This window comes from Haliotis cracherodii, unplaced genomic scaffold (genome assembly GCF_022045235.1).
Source record: "Haliotis cracherodii isolate W230 unplaced genomic scaffold, xgHalCrac1.p SCAF_13, whole genome shotgun sequence".
Lineage (NCBI taxonomy): Eukaryota > Metazoa > Mollusca > Gastropoda > Lepetellida > Haliotidae > Haliotis > Haliotis cracherodii.
In genome coordinates, this window is record NW_027266268.1 from 9979094 (window position 1) to 10003738 (window position 24645).

The 24645-nt window shown below is 40.3% G+C and overlaps 1 protein-coding gene across 1 annotated transcript; it reads left to right on the forward strand.

Moving 5' to 3' along the window:
• The first annotated feature begins 1617 nt into the window (after positions 1-1617).
• LOC139459594 (uncharacterized) lies at positions 1618-24645 on the forward strand. Its single transcript, XM_071241155.1, has 7 exons — positions 1618-1993; positions 13599-14611; positions 15043-15171; positions 17542-17699; positions 18028-18142; positions 19791-19926; positions 21247-24645. Exons 1-7 carry the CDS (start codon positions 1663-1665, stop codon positions 23064-23066), a joined length of 3702 nt encoding a protein of 1233 aa, XP_071097256.1. The 5' UTR covers positions 1618-1662; the 3' UTR covers positions 23067-24645.

The following is a 24645-nucleotide window of genomic DNA, read 5'->3' on the forward strand; positions in this document are numbered from 1 at the left end:
AATAACTACATGAATAAACACTGCAAAGTAGTCGGAGTATTGTGTTTTCGCATGTTCAGCCTTTGAAAACAGTTTAATTTAACATGTACGAAATTGCAGAGAATGGTTGGTTTGTTGTTTAACTCCGCACTCAGCAATATTCCAGCTATATGACGGCGGTCTGTAAATAATCAAGTCTGACCCAATTATGTTTCCAGGTTTGTCAGCACCATACCCGTGCTCGTAGGTTTCACCGAAGTGGTAAACATCTTAGTGAGTGAGTGAGTGAGTATTGTTTTACGCCGCTTTTAGCAATATTCCAGCAATATCACGGCGGGGGACACCAGAAATGGGCTTCACACATTGTACCCATGTCGGGAATCGAACCCGGGTCATCGGCGTGACGAGCGAACGCTTTAGGCTACCCGACCGCCCCGTAAACATCTTAGACCTGCATCACTTCGGGCTTTCCTCCCACATAAAGCTGACAAGCCGTGATATAACTGGAACAATGCTAAAAGCGGTGTTAAACCCAACTCACTCACACTCACTATAACTCTTTCTCGAATGTCCTTAATGTGATAGTTAAAATGTAAAACGTAATTGTTCCCTTGCTCCTACATTCTGTCGTGAATGTCCTTTAAATCTCAAAGTTAAAGCTGTAACTCGTTCTGTCTTCAACAGTATACAAGAACACAGGACTTCACCAAATGTTCCCGTGTTTTTCCTAGTGAACATATGGCTTGCCTTTGCATATGTTTGTGACGGCAGTGGGGCAGGATACGCTCACCTTTTCGCGAACAATTGGTATCATCACTATTCGATAGTGATCCATAAACACAGGCTTATGATATTGACGGTATCGTACAGTCGACTCTGCTTTATGCAGAGATTACTTTTGGATATGGAAAGGGTTTTGCAGCCTGGTCCCTTAATTGGGTATGCTGCGCTGGCGCAACACTGATTAATTTCACTATGTAATAAGAAAACAAACAAATGCCAAATAAATGGCTTTTCAGGTGAATAAAATCCAGAATCCAAATATCAGAACCAATGACAAACCCTATCATTAAATACCATAATTACGGTTCATAAGTGTTAGATTTTTTAAAGGTAATTTATAGGCCTAGTGGGCGTTCAATAATTCCGCTAATGGGAGAAAGCGGGGCTTAATCGGCGACATTTGCGTCAACAAATTTGCTCAAATAAAGATGCTAACGGTATTCCATTAACGTGGTTGTTTAATTCGATGTATTATATGTAAGATTTCGGGACAACAGTGAGCTGTCACGAAATATTAACGCATATATCACTGTTGAAAATGGGGTGTGTCGTGAAATGTAAACAATGACACACACTCACGACCACTTTCGAGTCTCGAAACAGCTTAAATAATGTTTTCCTTCACTAACAGTAACAATGGACGTTATTCTCGCGACGTATATATAGCAAGAGCATTCATGAAAATATTAAGAAAAAAACATAACCACCCGTTCTAGCGTTTTTCGTGTCCGCCATGTTTGTTTGTCTTATGGAGGCCGCCATTGCCTGGGTCAAGCTCCTCACAGCGATAGCCCGTTCGCGGAGAGTGTGTAACGAAGGTGTCACGCGCTGGGAAGGAGCTTGTGCCTGGGTCAGTGTAGCTCCAGCATACCCAGGAAACCAGTCTGCGGCATTGATTGCATGTACCCGCATATGCACAACTACCTGGCAGGCAGCCAAGCGTCATGTCGTATACAAAGCGCCACGTCACTGTCTATAGTTTCTCTTCATTATGCGTTGTACAGAAAGAGTGGGGCGGCCATAGCAGCACAGCAAACATTGGGTAGCATGGCTAGCGTAGACAGAGAGGTGACAGCTCCGTACTTCACGGGGAGGAATAAGGCACTGAAGCTCACTGAAGTGTTGGAGATACTGGACAACCCTGATGACACACGGGCAATAGTAACACCCCCAGCTCAACCCCATGGGGGAGACGGGTACTTGTACAGGGTGGGGGCAGACTCGGTGGAAGGTAGGTTAAATACTGCATGTCTTGAAGTTTAGACTTAAATGAAAATGCATATTTCTGACAATATTAATGTTCACCCACATATGTGTTAAACGTTATATTTTTTTAGAGTGTAAACCCCCAGGATGCCACATCGACATATAGATGGAGAAACCGGCACTGTTTGTTTGTTGTGTAATGGCGCCCACTAAATGATGGCCGTCTGTAAATAATCGAGTCTGGACCAGACAATCCAGTGATTGATATTGTTACCCAGGTCATATTCACTCAGAATGGCTGAAAACTGAAAACAACAAGAATTTGGGTCACGTTTGTTTTATATTTGATAAAACATGGCTGACAAAGATACGTCATGTTAATACATGTTTATACTTCAAGTTTTCAACTTGGTGTGGCGCAACGGATAAAATATCAACACTCATTAAATATACTAGGCATACAATAAGTATTATAATACCCAACTAGTTCTTGGTTACTTATATTTTCGATGTCAACATTAGATGACAAGACCCATCAACACAACTTGCAATGGAACTAATTGATAACATTAATATCAACTTTCAAGAAACCATAAAAGATAAATCCATGCATTCATGGTAACCATAACACCAGTGAGATGCTAAATTTCCATACTGTATTACAACATTGCATAAATATCAAATACTCTATAAAAGTGAACTAATTATATACTTGGCATATGTTATGTGTGAAAATAATACCTTAATGAATTATACTTCCAATAGTTTGTTATTACAAATGAAAACTAAGAAATTACAGATTATCTTATAAATGAGTATTGAGTCAAACTGCATTACATTGTGAAGTGTCGTAAAATCAGTGTGTAAACAAGACAACAAGAATTACCTCCCTTTAACTAAGACATGCTATGCTATGAAATGGGATGTGTTGTAACTTATTTTGGTTCAGCTCAATTATAATGTTTTAATGCAGAAAAATTATATTTACAATGATTATGCTATATGCTTGAAGTGTGTTCTTACAATATATACAACGAAGGTATGCCAAATGATGTACATGAAAATGTGGGAGGTCACGTGACCTCAAATATGAACGATCAGCGAGGTGTGGACAAATATAGCTTTTTATCCTAACTTTTGCTTGAAAACATTGCCTGAGGAGTGTGTGTACATGTTTGACAGCGATACACATCATATATATTTGTGTGAGTACTCAAACGACAAATGACCTTGACTGTCCTTCGCTACCATGTCTTCCGCGAACACTGACTGGGCGCAGCGTTATCATTAAGCAAGTAATTATCTAATTACAACATTATCTATACAGCCAAATATGGTTATTTCAAATCTACATGTTCTTATCTACATAAATACCTATGTTGTGGTCTTATCTTTACCGTTAATTATCATACATACCTGAAAACAACAAGAATTTGGGTCACGTTTGTTTTATATTTGATAAAACATGGCTGACAAAGATACGTCAGCCAATGACGTCAGCAAATGACGTAAGCGCTTTCAATTTGACAGTGCGCTAAGCGGCACAACTTCCAGAGGACTGACAGAGTGATTTCCCTTAGACCGTGGACGAGCCACTCAACATGTATCTACTTACACCCTTGAAAATATGGAATATATTACACAGGGGATGCAAAATTTAACTGAATGCACTTACAATGGGTGAAAGGTACTATAATACAACACCCTCCCCCCATAAAAAAATGACCCAAAATTCTTGAACAACAGACCAAACTGGGTACATAATATAGCTAATGAGAATACAACATCAAGTATTTACATCTGCTGTGAACTACTAATGTGATACATTAGTTATGAACATATGTGTTCACCTTCCAAGGTACTGCAGTACCTGACATCATTAAAGACTTAATCTGATGGATAACTGACATTGCCATGTGGCCAATAGGCAATACAAAACCCTCAGTATAGTATATAACTACAACATTGGTAGATGTGCCATACACACACACATAATGTTCATTGACTCATTCACAACATATTACGCAAACTTGCATTGCTAACTATATCTCTAAATTATGCACAAATATTACTAGCTAGCATCTGACTAATCATGATAATCTGCATGTGCCGACAACTCATTACTGTTTCTCGAGTTATTCACATGGAACACTGGATAGCTGATCTGTACCATATAGGGTACATCGCTGGTCTGTGAGAATTCTGTAGAAGAGAACTGAAGTTCTGATATGGGTTTGCTGGACAGAACCACATAAATCTTGTTGCCGGTGACATTGTTACGCGCACAGGTTGCAATCGGACATTTCTTGGTGCATATCTTGGATTGCCCATAGTGTCATATGTCAGAATATTTGGTGTTCTTCTGATGCGTCTACGTTGTCCAAGTCTTTCAACTTCCTCTTCATCATCTGCCAGTTCAGAGTCACTTACTGTTTCACTCGGCCTATCTAGTTGTACAGTCCCTTCAGACGCATTAACGTCTGACTGTGTTCCATGTTCAGTTTCTGATGTTGACAAGTTGTTTTCTTCTTCAGTTTCCCTTCCAGATGTAACTTGTTTGAATGCTCCTCCTTCTGTTCATCTGACTCACTGCCAACATGTGATGATTTATCATCATTATCTGATACAGAGGGTGTGCTGCAAACTGCTATGTTGTCTGGGCTAGAACTGTCACTGCTACCTTTTGACTGGTTGTCCAACATGGTTCTTTTCTGTAATAGTTTCCTAGGTTTAGGCGTTGGAGCTGTGACAGCTTCTTCAACCGGCAAACTGTCACACGGCAATAGTAGGTTCCTATGTAACACCCTATTTCGACCGATTCCATCTTCAGCTTCCAGTTCATATACAGGACTATCGTCCGATATTCTTCTGACTACAACATGGATCCTTGATTCCCAATATCCTCGTAATTTGCCTGGACCTCCACGTTCAGATAAGTTTCTGACAAGTACTCGGTCACCTGGTAGTAGAACAGAACTTCTCACTTTTCGATCATAGTTCCTTTTCCCTTTGATAGCAGATTTCTCTGCACTCTTGCTTGCCATCTCGTAAGCTTCCTTCATGCAGTATTTCCATTTTTCCACATACTTCCTTGGATCCCTACTTTCTTCATCTGGGTTCAGACCGAACATAAGGTCTATAGGCAATCTGGGTGATCTACCAAATAGAAGGTAGAACGGAGAGAAACCGGTGGACTGATGGCGTGTGCAGTTGTAAGCATGAACTACTTTGTTCACATGATCCTTCCAGTTGCTCTTCATTTCCTGTGGTAGTGTTCGAAGCATTCCCAACAGCGTTCTGTTTAGTCTCTCAACTTGACCATTTCCTTGTGGATGGTATGGAGATGTGCGTGAGCGAGCCATACTACAATACTTCTGAAGATGGTGGAATAGTTCATTCTCAAACTCCTTACCCTGGTCATGATGAAGTTTCTCCGGGAAGCCAAAGTGAAGTACGAAATCATTGAATATTTTCTCAGCTGCAGTTTTCCCAGACTTATTTCGTGTAGGAAATGCTTGCACAAACCTTGTGAAATGGTCAGATATCACCAATATGTACTCAAATCCACCAGAACTTCTTTCAAGATGTACAAAGTCAATCGATACCATTTGGAATGGTGCTGTTGTTCTGATAGGAGTAAGCGGAGCTCTTTGAGTGAAAGTCGGTGGTTTGTCCTTTATACAACTGCACTCTTTAGTCACATATCTTTCTATGTCACGCTGCATGAAGGGCCAGTAAAATCTCTCCCTGATTAGGTCAGTCACTCTATCGATACCCTGATGACCCATGTCATTGTGGAGTTCTTTCAACACCAATGACCTGTACACTTTTGGCAACACCATTTGAATTCTCTCTTGAAGACCAAACATTGAAGTTTTGCGACACAATATACCATTCTTGTCAAAGATGAGCTTATTGAGTTCTCTGAGTAAACAGTTCAATTCAGGGTTGGCCTTGTCATAGACAACATCCCGTCCTTCTCTCCTACTCCGTTTGCGGCGCAGTAGCTGTAAAGTTGGACTAATAGCATCATCATTCTTCTGGGCTTGTCGAATGTCTCTTGTTGTAAAGCACTGGAAGGGTTTTGAATCATCAGCTGATGAGTCAAGATCTGTTAAGTTGCTGTAACTGTCTGTGATTGCAGATATCCATGCTACCTCATTTGTTTCCCTAGCATTCACTACCTGAATAGACGTACCTATAACATCTGGGTTTACTTCTTCTGTGCATTGGGACATGTATTCATTGAAGTCTAATGGCATTCTACTTAGTCCATCAGCATCATTGTTCTGTTTCCCTGGCTTGTACTTTATAGAGAAGTTATAGTCTGCTAGCTCAGCTACCCATCGATGTCTGGTTCCATCCAGCTTGGCTGTTGTTAATACATACGTCAGAGGGTTGTTGTCGCTATAGACAACAAAGTTGGGTGAATAGTATAGGTAGTCCCTGAACTTTTCAGTTATTGCCCATTTTAAAGCTAAAAACTCCAACTTTCCAGAATGAGAATGATAATTTTTTTCTGCTGGGGATAGCGATCTTGAACCATAAGCAATAACACCCAACTGCCCATCTGCTCTTTGTTGATACAGGATAACACCCAAACCTTCTTGTGAAGCGTCAACATGGAGTATGTATTCTTTATCCCATTCAGGATAGCACATGATTCTGTCACTCAAGAGTTCATCAATGAGATCATTTATTGCATCTTGATGTCTCTTAGTCCATTCAATCTTGTAGTTGGATGACACTTGACCAGATCCTTTCTTAGATTTGTACTTGTTCTTTGCAGATTTTGCTGGTTTTGTTTCGGGTTTCCGTAACAGTTCAAATAAACACTGGGCTCGTCTGGCAAAGTTAGGAATGTACTTTCGGTAGTAGCCTATGAATCCAAGCAATTTACGGACATCACCAACAGTTGATGGGTTGTTCGTTTTCAGCTTCAGAACTGCTGCTTTATCCTCTGGGTCCATTCCTATTCCTTGTTCAGATACCATGTGACCTAAATATCGTATCTGCTTCCGAAAGAGGTTACATTTCCTAGCTTTGAGTTTCACACCATGCTCATGTAGGCGATGTAATACTGCCCTAACATCTTCTATGTGTTGAGAGAGATCCTTGCTGAAGCAGATTATGTCATCTAGATAAGGTATGCATATTTTATCTCTGAGTCCATGAAGGCACTGGTCCATGAATCGCTGAAATGCACCTGGCGCCCCACTGAGTCCAAACGGTATGCGTGTCCATTCATATAAACCCCAGGGACTGGTGAATGCTGTGTATGGTCGACACTCCTCTCGGATGAATCCTTGGTGATATGCTTTTCCTTGATCCAGGAGAGTAAACCATCTGTTTCCACCTAATCTGTTCAATGCATCTTGAACACGAATTATCGGGTATCTATCCGGGATACTTTTACGATTCAGAGCCCTGAAGTCCACACATAGTCTCAGCGACGAGTCCCTTTTCCGTACACACACAAGTGGGCTTGAATATGGTGATGACGATGGGGTCACCCACCCTTTGAGCAAAAGATCCTCCAGGTAAGTCTTAACTTCCTGATAAAGTTGCTGAGGAATAGACATGTAACTCTTCTGTACTGGTGTGTTATCAGTTAGGCGAATGTCCATTCGCAGTTCAGTAATAGTGCCAATGTCATCATCACTTCGACTAAATACATTTGATTCCTCATACAGCATTTGACGTACCTGCCCCTTCTCTTCTGCAGATAGATCTGTGTTGTCAAGATCCACTGGTGGATGCCAGAGAGTTCTCCATCTGTAACTGGTATCTGTGATGATGGAGGATCATCCGATGCACGTTCAGTTGCTTCCTGCAGTGGGGTCTCAAGGTTGTCTGGTGGTTTCAGTGGTGTCACTGACTGTATTTGTTGGATAGTTCCAAGAAGTGTTTTACTCTTAACTTGTATGTCCCGACTAGAATGGTTCATCAGAGTGACTGGAATGCTGGCCTTAGTGCCTCTCTTGATGTGGAGTAGTGATCCTGAAACTGTTAAATCTTCATGCAAAGAGTTATCATTACTTGGTTCAAACACAGCTGTAATCGGTTCTTTGAGGTTGGACTTGACTTGACATTTCACACGCATACAATGTCCTGCGCTAACTGTGATACCCTGCTTGCTGCTGAAAACTTCAAACAATATATCAGATTTCTCCTCTTTCAATAGATTTACAATGGCATTTAGTTTAGATTTAGCTACTGTCGGCAGACCAGACTGTATCACATGAACACTATCTGCATCAGTATCACTAAGATACTGTTCTATCACATTAGAACCAATGATTGGACAATCAAAATCTGTAAGATTTGTGACTAAAACTGGAACGTTCAGGGATTTGTTAGGGTCTCCCCTCAACAACTGAAATTGCACTTTTGTCCATCCCAGAAATGGTATATTTTCCCCATTGGCGGCTTTGACTGTCAGGTCTTCACCCAGAAGTTCATGAATGTCCCTGATTTCACTGTCTCTGAAGTTTTGGTCGAGAAATGACTGTGATACTATCGATACCTGCGCACCAGTGTCCCATAAGACCTCTGTTTTTATACCATTGAATAGGCAGAGTACCTTGCACTGTTTACCAACTAGCCTGACCAGTTCCTGCTTCTGAGTTGGTGTTAGTGAAGCTGTGTCACCCATATCTATCTTGTTAGCTTTGCTCTCAAGTCCACTTATGGCACTGCATACCCTCTTGTGGTGGTCCCAGTGGACAGCTTGACAGCTGTAGGAGCAGTAGGGAGTAGTATGGCATTTAGAACATCTCTGATATCTAGATCCTTCAAGGTTCTTTTCACACTGACAACAGCTAACATTCAGGGTCTTTTCCACACGAGTCAGAGGGCCCCTGACATCACTGACTCGCTCCCGTTTTCCGACCGACGATTTTGCCTTCGCTTCTTGCACCCAATCTGCAGATGTTCACTTGAACCACAGGCAAAACAATGATCACAATAGCTCCTGCCGGTACTTGTGCAACTGTCGCATAATCTCTTGGGTCTCCTTTGTGCCATTCTTGATTGAGCAGTATTGTTCATCTTTAATGCAGCCACTTCAGCTTGTAGTTCCTTAATCAGGCTTTGAGTTGCATCATCTTTCACCGGTGTACTTGGGTTTCCAGTTCTGTTTTCTGCTTGAATTCCTCTCACACTTGCTGATTTGGTTTTGCGATTTCGCTCGTTGAGGGAAGAAACTGCACTACTAACCAGAGTAACAATCTCTTCATCACTTGGGTCCCTACCAAATGAATTCTTCAGTTCCTGAGCCAATATAGGATCTCTGAGACCAGTCAGTATACTTCTTTGTGTGACCTGACGAACCAAGATCGGATCATATGTCACATCAGCGCCTTCTTCAAGTGAAGAGAAAAGAATCTTCTGGCCGAGATCAAGCATCCTCAGAACAAAGTCTAGGGCTTCTTCTTTCTGTGACTGTACCCCATTGCTTAGGTCTTGGTATAGCTCTGTAGCTCCTCGTTCTTGAAAGTATGATCGTAACAGTTTACGAAGTACAGGTATGGATAACTTGTCGTTTCCTTCCAGGTACCCACGGAACGGATCTGTAGTGCTAATTGCTCTGATAACTCCATCAATAATCTCTGTGTCAGAATAGCCCCGTTGTTTCCCAGAATCTATTTGCCTAACCAGATTAACAAAGCTGATTCCCAGTTTTCCGTTGATTTGTCCATGTACCTTGAATTCTTTCCTCCAAGAAGCTTGAGTTTGGGAACGATGAACTCCAGAATCAGTGTCTACAGGCATGCTGTCTTCCTTACAGAATGTCAGAAGTAGGCCTAACTTGGTAGCCCCTTTGTTCTCATCTGTCTTGCAATCAGTAATGTAGGACTCTATTGTTGTCAACAACTGTCCTTTATCTTCGGTAGACTTGACTGTTACTCCTAGTCGATCGAGGATCTCACCCAGTCGGGTTGGACTCAACCCATATATAATGGACTTGATTTCCCATTCCGCCATGTTGTTCAGTGCTGGGTAACGTAGAATCTTCTGATCCTGGCACGCTCGCCAAATGTTACCCAGGTCACATTCACTCAGAATGGCTGAAAACTGAAAACAACAAGAATTTGGGTCACGTTTGTTTTATATTTGATAAAACATGGCTGACAAAGATACGTCATGTTAATACATGTTTATACTTCAAGTTTTCAACTTGGTGTGGCGCAACGGATAAAATATCAACACTCATTAAATATACTAGGCATACAATAAAGTATTATAATACCCAACTAGTTCTTGGTTACTTATATTTTCGATGTCAACATTAGATGACAAGACCCATCAACACAACTTGCAATGGAACTAATTGATAACATTAATATCAACTTTCAAGAAACCATAAAAGATAAATCCATGCATTCATGGTAACCATAACACCAGTGAGATGCTAAATTTCCATACTGTATTACAACATTGCATAAATATCAAATACTCTATAAAAGTGAACTAATTATATACTTGGCATATGTTATGTGTGAAAATAATACCTTAATGAATTATACTTCCAATAGTTTGTTATTACAAATGAAAACTAAGAAATTACAGATTATCTTATAAATGAGTATTGAGTCAAACTGCATTACATTGTGAAGTGTCGTAAAATCAGTGTGTAAACAAGACAACAAGAATTACCTCCCTTTAACTAAGACATGCTATGCTATGAAATGGGATGTGTTGTAACTTATTTTGGTTCAGCTCAATTATAATGTTTTAATGCAGAAAAATTATATTTACAATGATTATGCTATATGCTTGAAGTGTGTTCTTACAAAATATACAACGAAGGTATGCCAAATGATGTACATGAAAATGTGGGAGGTCACGTGACCTAAAATATGAACGATCAGCGAGGTGTGGACAAATATAGCTTTTTATCCTAACTTTTGCTTGAAAACATTGCCTGAGGAGTGTGTGTACATGTTTGACAGCGATACACATCATATATATTTGTGTGAGTACTCAAACGACAAATGACCTTGACTGTCCTTCGCTACCATGTCTTCCGCGAACACTGACTGGGCGAAGCGTTATCGTTAAGCAAGTAATTATCTAATTACAACATTATCTATACAGCCAAATATGGTTATTTCAAATCTACATGTTCTTATCTACATAAATACCTATGTTGTGGTCTTATCTTTACCGTTAATTATCATACATAGCTGAAAACAACAAGAATTTGGGTCACGTTTGTTTTATATTTGATAAAACATGGCTGACAAAGATACGTCAGCCAATGATGTCAGCAAATGACGTAAGCGCTTTCAATTTGACAGTGCGCTAAGCGGCACAACTTCCAGAGGACTGACAGAGTGATTTCCCTTAGACCGTGGACGAGCCACTCAATATGTATCTACTTACACCCTTGAAAATACGGAATATATTACACAGGGGATGCAAAATTTAACTGAATGCACTTACAATGGGTGAAAGGTACTATAATACAACAATATCATGAGCATCGATCCATGCAATTGACATGCATTAACCAAGTCAGCGAGCCTGCCCACCCGATCCCGTTAATCACCTCTTACGACAAGGATAGTTGCTTATTACAGCAAGTATGGGTTGTTGAAGACCTATTCTACCCCGGATCTTCACGGGTTTTGATATATATGTCCTTCCTCTTCAACCCTCACTTTGAAATTAAATCAAATTCAAAATACATCACGCACACTAGATCTAGTAAACTTCAAAGCATTTTTACTGAAAGTGACCTCTGAAATTTAGGCACATTGCAAATCTCGCCATTTTTGACACATTACTAAATCACCATTCACAATGTGTTTAGAAATCTAAATATAAGATATTTACTCGAAGAATTGAATTTCAACAGTAGCATATTAGTGATCATGGTTATCTGTTTTTTATCAAATGACTAATCATAATTCTGAATCGTCACCGATGAGTCTAGAATTGTTTAGAATGTTTTGGAAAATATGCAAACACGAACACTGAAGTGTACGTTCTGCCATATTGGATAATGTTTACAAAATCATGTTTCTGCATGCCGGTTATCCCAGAGACGCCTATCACATGTATTTCAAAATTAACTGTGATACATACATCCCTGAATTCGAAAATGATAATTGTTGTACATACTTTGTAATTACTTTGAACAGTATTAACTTGGCATCCAGCCAGTTCTTTGATCTTATCTAGTTTGCATAATCAGCCTCGCCTTGATAATCCACAGATATGGCAGCAACCTTTTTGTGTAGGGTCATCATATTATTTATGAGAAGTAAGCAGTATGTCAGATACGCTCGTCAGATAGGTTTTGAAACAACTCGTAAGATAAATGGTATCTGTCAGACACTCGTGTAGTAATCTCTATTTATCATCTCCCACTGGAGATCAAGCGATATCTACATTGTAGATACAGAGGATATTCGATGTGTCGAGTGAAATATCATGTTTCTTTCATCGAGTGATGGGGGGAAAGGTGAGTGAAAATATCACCTTTTCACCCTGTCACGAGATGAGAGAAATATGACATTTCACGAGACACATGGAATATCCTATTTGTTATATATATACGGTATACTTATTGTGCAGTTGTCTACCCGAAAATTAAACTAGTTCATTACAAATGCAAAACCTTGAAATGAAAATTCTCCCTAACTGACACACAGGGGCAGTTCACCACCACTTAAAAAATGTAAACAAAAGTATCAAAAAATATTTAGGATGACGGTTGTTCTTTATGATACATTTCGATAGGATTATATACCAAAAACAAAAAAAACTTCAACAAAAAAAATTCTTGAATACTAGGAGAGATCGCTGCGAGAAGTGAAAGAATACACACTGGTCAAGTAACAAAAATGGCGCTTTGCGAAACGAAAAACCTCGATTGACGAGTTAAATGAGAGATTTACAGTTTATAATGAAGGATTTTCAAGTGAAGAATAAATGGCTAGATGCGTTATCAACTCCATAAATGAACCGCAAAAGAAACTTCACCATGGATAGATATATGAGAAACCTTATTTGTCCAAACACTGTAAACATACTTTGAGACATATCAAAAAGATGAAATTTGACAAAACTGATCATCAAGGTTGAAATTAAAGTGTCAAATGTACTTAAAGTGAAACACAACACTAGTCTCTGAGAAAATAGCATCACAAGTCAGTATCTCGTGTATCCGCCATGTGCATTGATTACTGCCATGTAACGTCGATACATGGAATGGATGAGGTGGTTGATGAAGGCCAAAGGCACTTGAGATCACACTCTGAGGAACGCCTGACGCAGTTCAGCTGCAGTTGTCAGCCTTTGAATCTCGTCTCGAGTGTAAACTTACTCACTAATAACTTTAAACGATCACTTACCTTAAACTATTGAATTTGGATTTAGATTTAGACGTGAACAGCGTGACATCCTGATAGTTGTTGGGAGACACTGAGATCCTTGTTGATCATTCTATTTTGATGGATGGACCTGTGTATATAATAATGTATTATGTTCATTGCAGCAGATCCGAGTAAACACTACTTTAACTAACGCGAACCGTAGGAACAAAAAAAATCACAAAAAATGTACATCTTGTGAGCATTGCGCTATGACATAGTTGTAACTGGTTGGTTTTTGCTCTACAGACTCATGGAAGAATGACAGCTACCACTTCAAGCATATCGGTTCCCAGGAACAACCCAACCCTGCACCCAAAGTTGTCAAGCAGTACTTCGTGGCTTATAAAAGTGATGGCAGCACCACCAAGTCTTTTAAACGACAGGCATACAACTTGCTCGGGGCAGACGTGAAATATATGTTAGTACACTACATAGGAAAACACACAGAAGCGTTATCGGATCCAAAATATGAGAAACGTTTGAATGCGGCCCTCCCCCATGGATCTGAGGTGGTGAACCCTGGCGTAAGAATAGCTGGTTCTGGAGATGAAGATGGTGGAGAAAGGGAGACAAGTGATATGGAATGTGGTCATGATCCTCCAAATAGCAACTCTCCTACTTCCCAGCCTTCCTCAGGTGAAGTTAGCTCGAAGAAAAGGAAACATGACCCTGATATTGCGAATATGTGTGTGAAAACTCCTAAATGTTCAGAAAGCGAACAAATAACAGAAAACAATTCCATGGACAACATAACCACCGAATGTGTTAGACATCAACATGATGAAAGACCGACCAATCTCAGATCATTCACCGAAAGTGTGCTGAACAAACGTACACATATCGTTATCGCAAGGTATGTGTTGAACCTGACACAATACTGGGAGAAAAACACCACGTATACTTCCGTTGACAGTCCCTGTTTATCATTAATCGCTGACATAAACAGTCAATGGAGAAATGACCTCGCAGAAGTCAGTGACAGGTTGAAGTGGTCACGACTTAGCCCGGACGTTCTCGGTGATGACCAGTGCCCGGAGACCTATCTCAGTCTGATATCAGCTGTCATAGTAGGTGCATATCACATGAAGACGGACATCACAGAGTTTGTTGACACCCTCTATGTCTATCCACCACATGTGATGAGTGACAACGCCGTGACAGATGATGACGATGGGACGGATCTTCAGATGTGCAAGGTGGGGCCCCACAACATCCAGAGGAATCATCTCCTCGATCAGACAGCATGGCTTGGCGATGAGGTAATTTTTTGGGTTTTTCTAGCTTTCTCATCTTTTGCTCTTCATGAATTATGTCATTCAATTCTGCCAAGTTTTATTCTAATATTTTACCAAAACTTGGACAAATCAAAAGTCTAAAATCGATCAGGACTATCTTCTTCTCGCTCGTGATTGGTAGGCCATTTCAAAAAATGATATTAGCAATAACATTATTAAAGATGAAAATCATATAATATTATGAGGTAATGAAAAAATGTTTGTTCCAATACATGTAGTTGAAATTGCTCTCAGGCCAAGTAACATATTAAATCGCTCAGTCGTTGTTACCTGAGGATTTCAGACAGGATACATGTTGCAATGATGTTTTTTTGTAAGTTGCTAGTTAAAACATGGGACGTAGGGGTTTTGCAATATGAATTTGTTTTGTAAATACCTTTGTCCCTCCATTGTAGGTCATGCAAGCATACATGCATGTCCTGCAGACCACTTGGAATAGGTGCAGCAGCCATCACTGCATTGTACTTGATTCCTTCCTGGTCAGCGATTGGGAGAAAGACGGGTATGACGGGCCTCCTTGCAAGGTATGGACGGGCATAGTCATGTTCATTCATGTGTAAAGGAATGAGAAAAGTACTCGCATTAGGTTTTTAGACACATGGTAAGATCTTTGATTCGGTTATGAATCTTTGTTAAGCATCTAATTTCAGCTCTGAGAGATATGAAGTCGGTTTTGTAACAGTTCCTTGAAGGTTTAGATCAGCATTTTTTTAACAAGAATATCCTCACTGTACATATGTCAACACGCCATGTATAACTTAATTGGTCATGTGTGTGAAGTCAATGCTGATGGTAAAAGTAACATGGACAGTCACATGCAGTTTGTATGTCCCTTGTTGGTCCATGTTATCATTGACTTCACAACCATTGAAGTCGACGATCACAGCAGTGAACACACTACGTGTCTTGGCAAAACCGATTCGTCAAACCTCAGCACGGAAGGGTCTGGTTTACCTTGGTGGTTCACTTAAGAATACTTTCATTTTAATGTAGATGCATGTATTTTCTGAAGCATTATCCTTTCGAATAATGGTGGAGGCACGGGTGGCCCAGGTGTCAATGGCACCGTAATTCGCTGTGCAGAGTTGCGTCCCTTGGGCATGTAAGAAACCTATGATTGTGGGTTTGAATCCCGGTTCGCCCCAATTATGTTTCTAGGTTTGTCAGCACCATACCCGTGCTCGTGGGTTTCAACGAAGTGAAGTGAACATCTGAGACTGCATCACTTCGGGCTTTCCTCCCACATTAAGCTGACATGCCGTGATATAACTGGAATACTGTTAAAAGCTGCATAAACCCAATTCACTCACTCACTAGAATATCGATATTTTTATCAGCTCGGCAACGACATTTTGATTACCAAAAGCATTCTCAGTACATCGGCGCACCAGTTGAGTTTAGTTAGTGACTGAGTTAGGTTTAATGGCCGCTTTGAACAGTATTCCAATTATATCACAGACTGTCAGATTAATGTGGGAGGAAAACCTGAAGTGATGCACGCCTCAGACCTTTACCACTTTGGTCATTGAGTTTAAAATGTTCAATTACTTAGCCATTTCCAAAAAAATGTCATACACATGTATTGAAAACAGGGGAAAAGTAATTGTATGGATATGATTTTGAAAGAACACACGCGATCATGGAAATGTATTTCAAGTACAGTTGATATTTAAGCATATAATGTTAAACTGTAACCATAAGATAATATTAGCTAATATCTGTAAAATTGATCAAATGAAATTATAATTCATTAATGTAGATTACAATACAGCAGTCTGTAGATATCCATATGACTCTGTGGTTAAAGAGCATCTTGCTTGATCAGGGTAAAACACTCAAGACCATATTATTTTCCTTTTCAACCAACCCTTACTGTAAATAGTGGTTAAAGCGTTCGCTCGTCACGCCAAAGACCCGGGTTCGATTCCCGACATGGGTACAATGTGTGAAGCCCATTTCTGGTGTCCCCCGCCGTGATATTGCTGGAATATTGCTAAAAGTGGCGTAAAACCATACTCACTCTCTCACTTACTGTAAATAAAAGTGACAAAGCCCTTTCCACATTCTAGATTGTCCCCATCTCACTGGAGGTCCTTTGTCAATATAAATGTGGGTGCTTCTTTCTATGTTTGGGGACTAGGCGTAAGTGTGGAGAGCATTGAGAAAGTTCTAATGTATGCTTGTGAAGGGCATTGAGAAAGTTCTAATGTATGCATGTGAAGGGCATTGAGAAAGTTCTAATGTATGCATGTGAAGGGCATTGAGAAAGTTCTAATGTATGCATGTGAAGGGCATTGAGAAAGTTCTAATGTATGCATGTGAAGGGCATTGAGAAAGTTCTAATGTATGCTTGTGAAGGGCATTTCCAAATCATGATTTAACACATCAGTGACAAAAAAGATGTCCGATGCAATTCCACATTTTGACTTGTACCATAATTATTTTCCTGTGTTTCTCGAGCAAGCAGTTGACTTGCCTTCGCATGTGTTTGTGACGGGTGCAATTGGTGGGCAGAATATGCGTATTCTTTTCGCGAACAACTAGTATCATGACTACTTGCTCGTGACATGGTCGGTATCATTCCTATTTGTGAGAGATTTATTAACACTTGCTCGTGATATGGTCGGTATCATTCCTATTTGTGAGAGATTTATTAACACTTGCTCGTGATATGGTCGGTATCATTCCTATTTGTGAGAGATTTATTAACACTTGCTCGTTATATGGTCAGTATCATTCCTATTTGTGAGAGATTTATTAACACTTGCTCGTGATATGGTCAGTGTCATTCCTATTTGTAAGAGATTCATAAACACTTGCTCGTGATACGGTCGGTATCATCAAGGTATTTCATTGATTCTGGCAATGATTTTGTGGATTTTATTTTATATTAGGAGGAACTTGGAACTTACACGTGGATCCTGATGCCAGTGAACATGCCACTGATTAAACACTGGGTGCTTCTGGTCGCCAATGCCCAGGATGGAACCGTGGGCGTGGTCAACTCTAAGTCTGCTCTTAATGTAGAGGACAAACTTATTCAACATTGGAGGTAATTTGAGGGCGTGGTCAGCTATAAACGTGCGATAGATGTAGAGATTAAATGTGTACAGCACTGTAATAAGTGGGCTTACAGGTGATGTCAGCTCTAAGCCTATGATTGATGAAGACTCAAGTGTGGAGCACAGCTAAAGGACACACTGATGAATGCGATAGTCTTCAAGTCTCAAACCGATTTTGAAACAAGAGCTGCAGTCTGCCTCATCTACAAACATATGTAGTTAACTTGTCCTAAATGTATATCGCTAGGTTGAAGTTTGGTTTGAGGCAGCAGAAACAAATAGAGGTAGTAAACTCTAGATCTAATATCTATTTTTCAGAAAATATACACACAGTTTGAGGAGAGCTGATGGATCAGTGGTCACATGGATGACGACAGAATATCCAGTACTCAGTCAAACAGATGAGCATAGCTGTGGCATCTTTGTGAATATGGTACGGCAACTGAATGGGAACTTGTTTGTTTGTTTTTTAACACCGCACTCACCAATATTCCAGCTATATAACGGCGGTCTGTAAATAATCGAGTCTGGACCAGACAATCCAGTGATTAATATCATGATCATCAATCCATGCAATTGGTATATGATGACATGCATCAACCAAGTCAGCGAGCCTGACCAGCCGATCCCGTTAGTCGCTCTTACGACAAGCATAGTCGCCTTTTATGGCAAGCATGGGTTGCGGAAGACCTATTCTACCCCGGATCTTCACGAGTCGAATGGGGACTAGATTTATGAATCTCATTCATCATTGTATAATAACAATTATAATATGAGCAATATACAGAAAATTATTATGAATCGCTAAAATATAATATGCAGCATGTATTTCTCATCATTTAGACTTTTTTCACTGCATCTTCTAAAATCCCACCCAGCACGGAAACTTTATTTCAAATGTAAATCGCATAAGCATGCTCTTGGTTACTGACCAATCAAATGTGTCAATATCAAAACAGAATATTCCAATTTCTGTTAGTATCTTAACATGCATATCTATATTAATAAACTGATCTGTTTGTACGACATATGTATGTTTATTTAAATTTCCATAGTACTAACAAGGTTTTTTGGTGGGGAACAATATGCTTGTATTAAACACTAAAGAGAGGCATCTCTGAAAGAAAACTAATAACAATGTGGGTTTTTAGATTTTCTATAATATCATTCTATATGTACAATGTACTCTATCACTCTTAATCAAGATTGAACATTTATGTGTTCATTATCCCATGCCACGATTGGTTGGTTTGGTTTGTTCTTTAACGCCGCACTCAGCAATATTCCAGCTATATGAAGCGGCCTGTAAATAATTGAGTCTGGACCAGACAATCCAGTGATTAATATCATGAGCATCGATCCACGCAATTGGGATCGATGACATGCATCAACCAAGTCAGCGAGCCTGACCACCCCATCCCGTTAGTCGCCTTTTACAACAAGCAAAGTCGCCTTTTACGGCAAGCATGGGTTGCTGAAGACCTATTCTACCCCGGAATCTTCACGGGTACCGATACAAAGTGGAAGGGGATATAGGAATGGATGCTGTCCGCCAGCCCTTCCGTCTGTCCGCAACAGATGGGTCTAGTGGGAAAATAGTGCCTTTTGATAGTTTAGGATTTCTGATAAATGTTTTTTTCGAGTTTCCAACGACTTTGACTTAGAGTGAAAATGGCGTCAGGGCTCATTTCCGGAGCAGATCTTGAAATCGTACAATATTTCTTGCCTTGCACACAACCGGTCATGTCATATTGGTGGGGGATATGAGTATTTCATGCTTGTTTTCAACAGGATCAGAGTGAGTGAGTTCATTTGATTTCACGCCGCCCATTAGCAATGTTCCAGCAATATCACAACACAGGGCCCAAGAAATGGGCTTTAGACATTGTACCCATGCATGAATTTGAACCCAGGTCTTCGGCGTGATAAGCGAAAGCTTTAACCACTGGGCTACCCTAATGCCCCAGGGTATAGCTCTAGTTGACGTATTATGGTACACCTCAATATGGGTCAAACACTTAGGAACAATGCGTCGTTTTTGTTGTCAATAATTCGTCACCAGTGGCTCTATATTGTTACAGGCACTAGAGGCTGTACTAGCAGAGGTGCCTCCCAGTGTCATGAGGAGCTGCCACACTGTCTGGTACAGGAGGTACATCTGGCGCAGACTGCGGGAATATGCAGATGAACATACACAGCCTGATATTGACACAGACAGTTAGTATAAATATTGTTTTCCAAATATACCTCAAAACCCCAAAACATGCAAAGGACAAAACCCTTTCCATATTCTTAAAAATAATCACTGGTAAAATCAGACGACTATATCATGCGCATGTGTTTATGAATCACTATCAAATAGTGCGTTCGCGACAAGGTGAGCAGATCCTGCCAATAGCAATATATATATTCCACAACAAAACTAGAATCCACAAACCCAAGAATCACAGGGCGTTGTTCTAATGTCAATTTTATTATTATTATACGTTTCCCGGCATTCTTGCTAAGTCTAGCATTGTCATACTACTTTTCTGTCCTGTAAGATGCAAGCTGTAAGGGATAATTCATAAAGCAGTGTTCTTGAAGAATGTTCGTAGTTTGTTTGTTTGTTGTTTAACACCACACTCAGCAACATTCCAACTATATGACATGTATCTACAAGTCAGTGAGCCTCATCACCCGATCCCGTTAGTCGCCTCTTTGGTTTGGGCCTCGCATGGAATGACTTGACCCAAATCCCTTTCCACATTGATACACTTCGACTGGGATGTTGAGGGATTTTATCCCAGTTTCGTAGATATCCGTTTTTGTTTCCATTAAGTTCTCAACAGCTTCTTTGATCACATCGTTTGAGTCGATTTGGGGTCAAGCTGGAACTTTTGTTATGTTTGGAAATGGATGGAAGTCTGATCATGCTGATAGAGTGAGTGAATTAAAATTTTCCGTCAGATCGGCAATATTTCAGCCATTGACAAAAGTATTTATTAAAAACAAATATATTCAGAGTGTATAAAATCCTGTCATCGAAGGACAGAATGATAACTAGATTATCACAGATTGTATTTAAAACTAGTTTGAGAGCATGTAAAAGAATAAACTACCAATTAACAGTTCAATATAAAAAAGGGGCTAAAGATCATGTAGATCGGCAGCAACAAAAATTAGCCACCATACCAGGGGGCACGGGTGGCCCGGTCGTCTAAGGCGCTGTGATTCGCTGTGCAGAGTTGCGTCCCTTGTGCACGCCAGAAACCTATGATTGTGGGTTCGAATCCAGGTTCGCCCCGATTATGTTTCTAGGTTTGTCAGCACCATACCCGTGCTCGTGGGTTTCACTGAGGTGGTAAACATCTGAGACCTGCATCGCTTCGGGCTTTCCTCCTACATGAAGCTGACACGCCGCGATATAAATGGAATACTGTTAAAAGCGGCGTTAAACCCAACTCACTCACTCATTCACTTAGTTTAGATATATTGCCAAAATGAAAAATTAACTTGTTTGGTTCTGTATTTGAAAGATTTTTGTCCTTCTTGCAGTGGTTGAGTCCCCATGTGAAAAGCTGACAAATAATCCAGCATCAACAAAGGCCAGAACGTTTGTGTATACAATAGTCAATATGTCGACCAGCATAGATGATACGAGATACAGTTTACATAAAGCAGCCAACCTCGGAGATATTAGACGCATGCATTTGTTGATAGACCAGGGCGAGTTTGTAGCGAGTACCGATGACCCAGGATGGACCCCTTTGCACTGTGCCTGTGAAAACGGTCATGTCGAAGCTGTTGCTGTTCTTGTTTCCAGGAGGAAGGGCGACGTACAAAATAGAGCTAAACTTACATTGTACAGTCCTATCATGGGTACAAAGTATGCATATCTAGCGGGAATATATCCACTGCACATTGCTTGTTTAAATGGACATGAGAATGTAGCACACATTTTGATCAAAAGCGGTGCAAATGTTGACGACAAAAGCAAAACTGGAACAACGGCTCTTTTTTTTGCTTCTGGTAACGGACATAAATCTGCAGTCGAATTTCTGATCAAGAGTGGTGCAAGTGTTACGGCTGTTAATAAGGACGGATGGACGGCACTACATCAAGCTTGTCAGAATGGACATGAATCTGTAGCCGCTCTTCTGATCAAGAATGGTGCAAGTGTTACGGCTGAAGACAAGGAAGGATGTACGGTTCTACATATAGCTTGTCAGAATGGACATGGTTCGTTAGCCGCACTTCTGGTCAAGTATGGTGCAAGTGTTACAGCTGTTAATAATGACGGATGGACGGCACTACATCTAGCTTGTCAGAATGGACATGAATCTGTAGCCACACTTCTGATCAAGAATGGTGCAAGTGTTACAGCTGTTAATAAGGATGGATGGACGGCACTACATCCAGTTTGTGAGAATGGAAATGAATCTGTAGCCGCACTTCTGATCAAGAGTGGTGCAAGTGTTACAGCTGTTGATAAGGACGGATCGACGGCACTACATCTAGCTTGTCAGAATGGACATGAATCTGTAGCCACACTTCTGATCAAGAGTGGTGCAAATGTTACAGCTGTTGATAAGAAAGGATCGGCACTACATCCAGTTTGTGAGAATGGAAATGAATCTGTAGCCGCACTTCTGATCAAGAGTGGTGCAAGTGTTACAGCTGTTGATAAGGACGGATCGACGGCACTACATCTAGCTTGTCAGAATGGACATGAATCTGTAGCCGCAGTTCTGATCAAGAGTGGTGCAAGTGTTACAGCTGTTGATAAGGACGGATGGACGGCACTACATCCAGTTTGTCAGAATGGACATGAATCTGTAGCCGCTCTTCTGATCAAGAGTGGTGCAAGTGTTACAGCTGTTAATAAAGACGGATGGACGGCACTACATCTAGCTTGTCAGAATGGAAATGAATCTGTAGCCGCACTTCTGATCAAGAGTGGTGCAAATGTTACAGCTGTTAATAAGAAAGGATCGGCTCTACATCTAGCTTGTCAGAATGGACATGAATCTGTAGCCGCACTTCTGATCAAGAGTGGTTCAAGTGTTACAGCTGTTGATAAGGACGGATGGACGGCACTTCATTCAGCTTCTCTGAATGGAAATAAATCTGTGGCTGCACTTCTGATTAAGAGTGGTGCAAATGTTACAGCTGAAGACAAGAAAGAATCGACGCCTCTACATCTAGCTTGTCGGAAAGGACATGCATCTGTAGCCGCACTTCTGATAAAAAGTGGTGCAAATGTTTATAGTCGGAATAAGGACAGACTCACGGCACTACATGAAGCGTGTATAAATGGACATGAGTCTGCGATCTCACTTATGATTAAGAGCGGTGGAAGTGTTAAGATCCGTTAATAAGGACAGATGATCGGCACTACATAAAGCTTGTGAGAATGGAAATGAATCTGTAGCCGGACTTCTGATCAAGAGTGGTTCAAGTGTTACAGCTGTTGATAAGGACAGATGATCGGCTCTACATAAAGCTTGTCAGAAAGGACATGAATCTGTAGCCGCACTTCTGATCAAGAGTGGTGCAAATGTTTATGCTCGTAATAAGGACAGATTCACGGCACCACATAAAGCTTGTCGGAATGGACATGAATCTGTAGCTGCAATGATTCAAGAGTGGTGCAAATGTTACAGGTGTTAATTAGGACGGATGGACGGCACATCTAGTTGGTAGTTCAGGCTAATTTTGTACATACATTATTTTGTACAGGTTTAGGGATCTACTTTTGGTTTATGTGAAAATGAATAAAAAACACTTTTCATTTTAAATTTATGTCAAAAACTTTTTGGTCGGTCTGACGTGAACCCTAATGGGATGTCCTCAGATCTTTGTTTAGCGGTAGCGAGAACTAATGACAGCATAGCTTTCTATTAAACACACAGTTTATGAGTTTTAGGTCTTCCTTTCATCATTTAGACCCGTGAAGATTCCGGAGTAGAATAGGTCTTCAGCAACCCAAGCTTGCCGTAAAAGGCGACTATGCTTGTCGTAAAAGGCGACTATGCTTGTCGTAAAAGGCGACTAACGGGATCGGGTGGTCAGGCTCGCTGACTTGGTTGATACATGCCATCGATCCCAATTGCGTGGATCGATGCTCATGATGTCAATCACTGGATTGTCTGGTCAAGACTCGATTATTTTACAGACCGCCGTCATATAGCTGGAATATAGGTGAGGGCAGCATTAAACAACAAACAAACAAATCCTATCATCATTCATTCAAAAAGCATTCAAAATGCGCAAAACTGTTTTCAGTCGACTATAAATAACATAGACTTTCTGTTACTCTGTACACAATATTATACTATGTAAAGCTACATGGTATATGAAAGCAGTCTGTATATAATCAAGTATGGACCAGACAAATCATTGACTGATGTCGGTTAATGATGACACACAATCAACTAAGTTACTGAGCCTGACATAAAGACATCGTGTTCACAATTCACATATAGTCTATGTGAGCTAATGCCTTTTATATATGCTAACCAACATTAGCTCTCATTGAGAGGTGGGAACAGTAGAACGTGTTCTAATGTCCACTTTCGGGCGTGATTTTCATTTGTTACGAGAAGGTCATAGGAGTTGCCTACCATGTCAGTTATCGCAACTGTCCTTGAGAAGTTTGATGCACAGAGTTTCATATATACCACGAAATGTTTACTGAAATACTTGTCTGAATTTTATTACTGACTATGATATTTAAAATGTTTTGAATAATAAAAAGAAACATATATATAATTGTATTGGTGCCCTTCAGCTAAATTTTAAAATATTGATATTGAGTTACTTGTGTTTAATACCTGAACATGACCTACATTCAGTTATATGTTACTGATGTCAAAATGAAATATTGAGTTATAGATTTTTGATTGACATAACGCTTGTGGCACACTTTTCTTGTTTTTATCCCATTAGTCATAA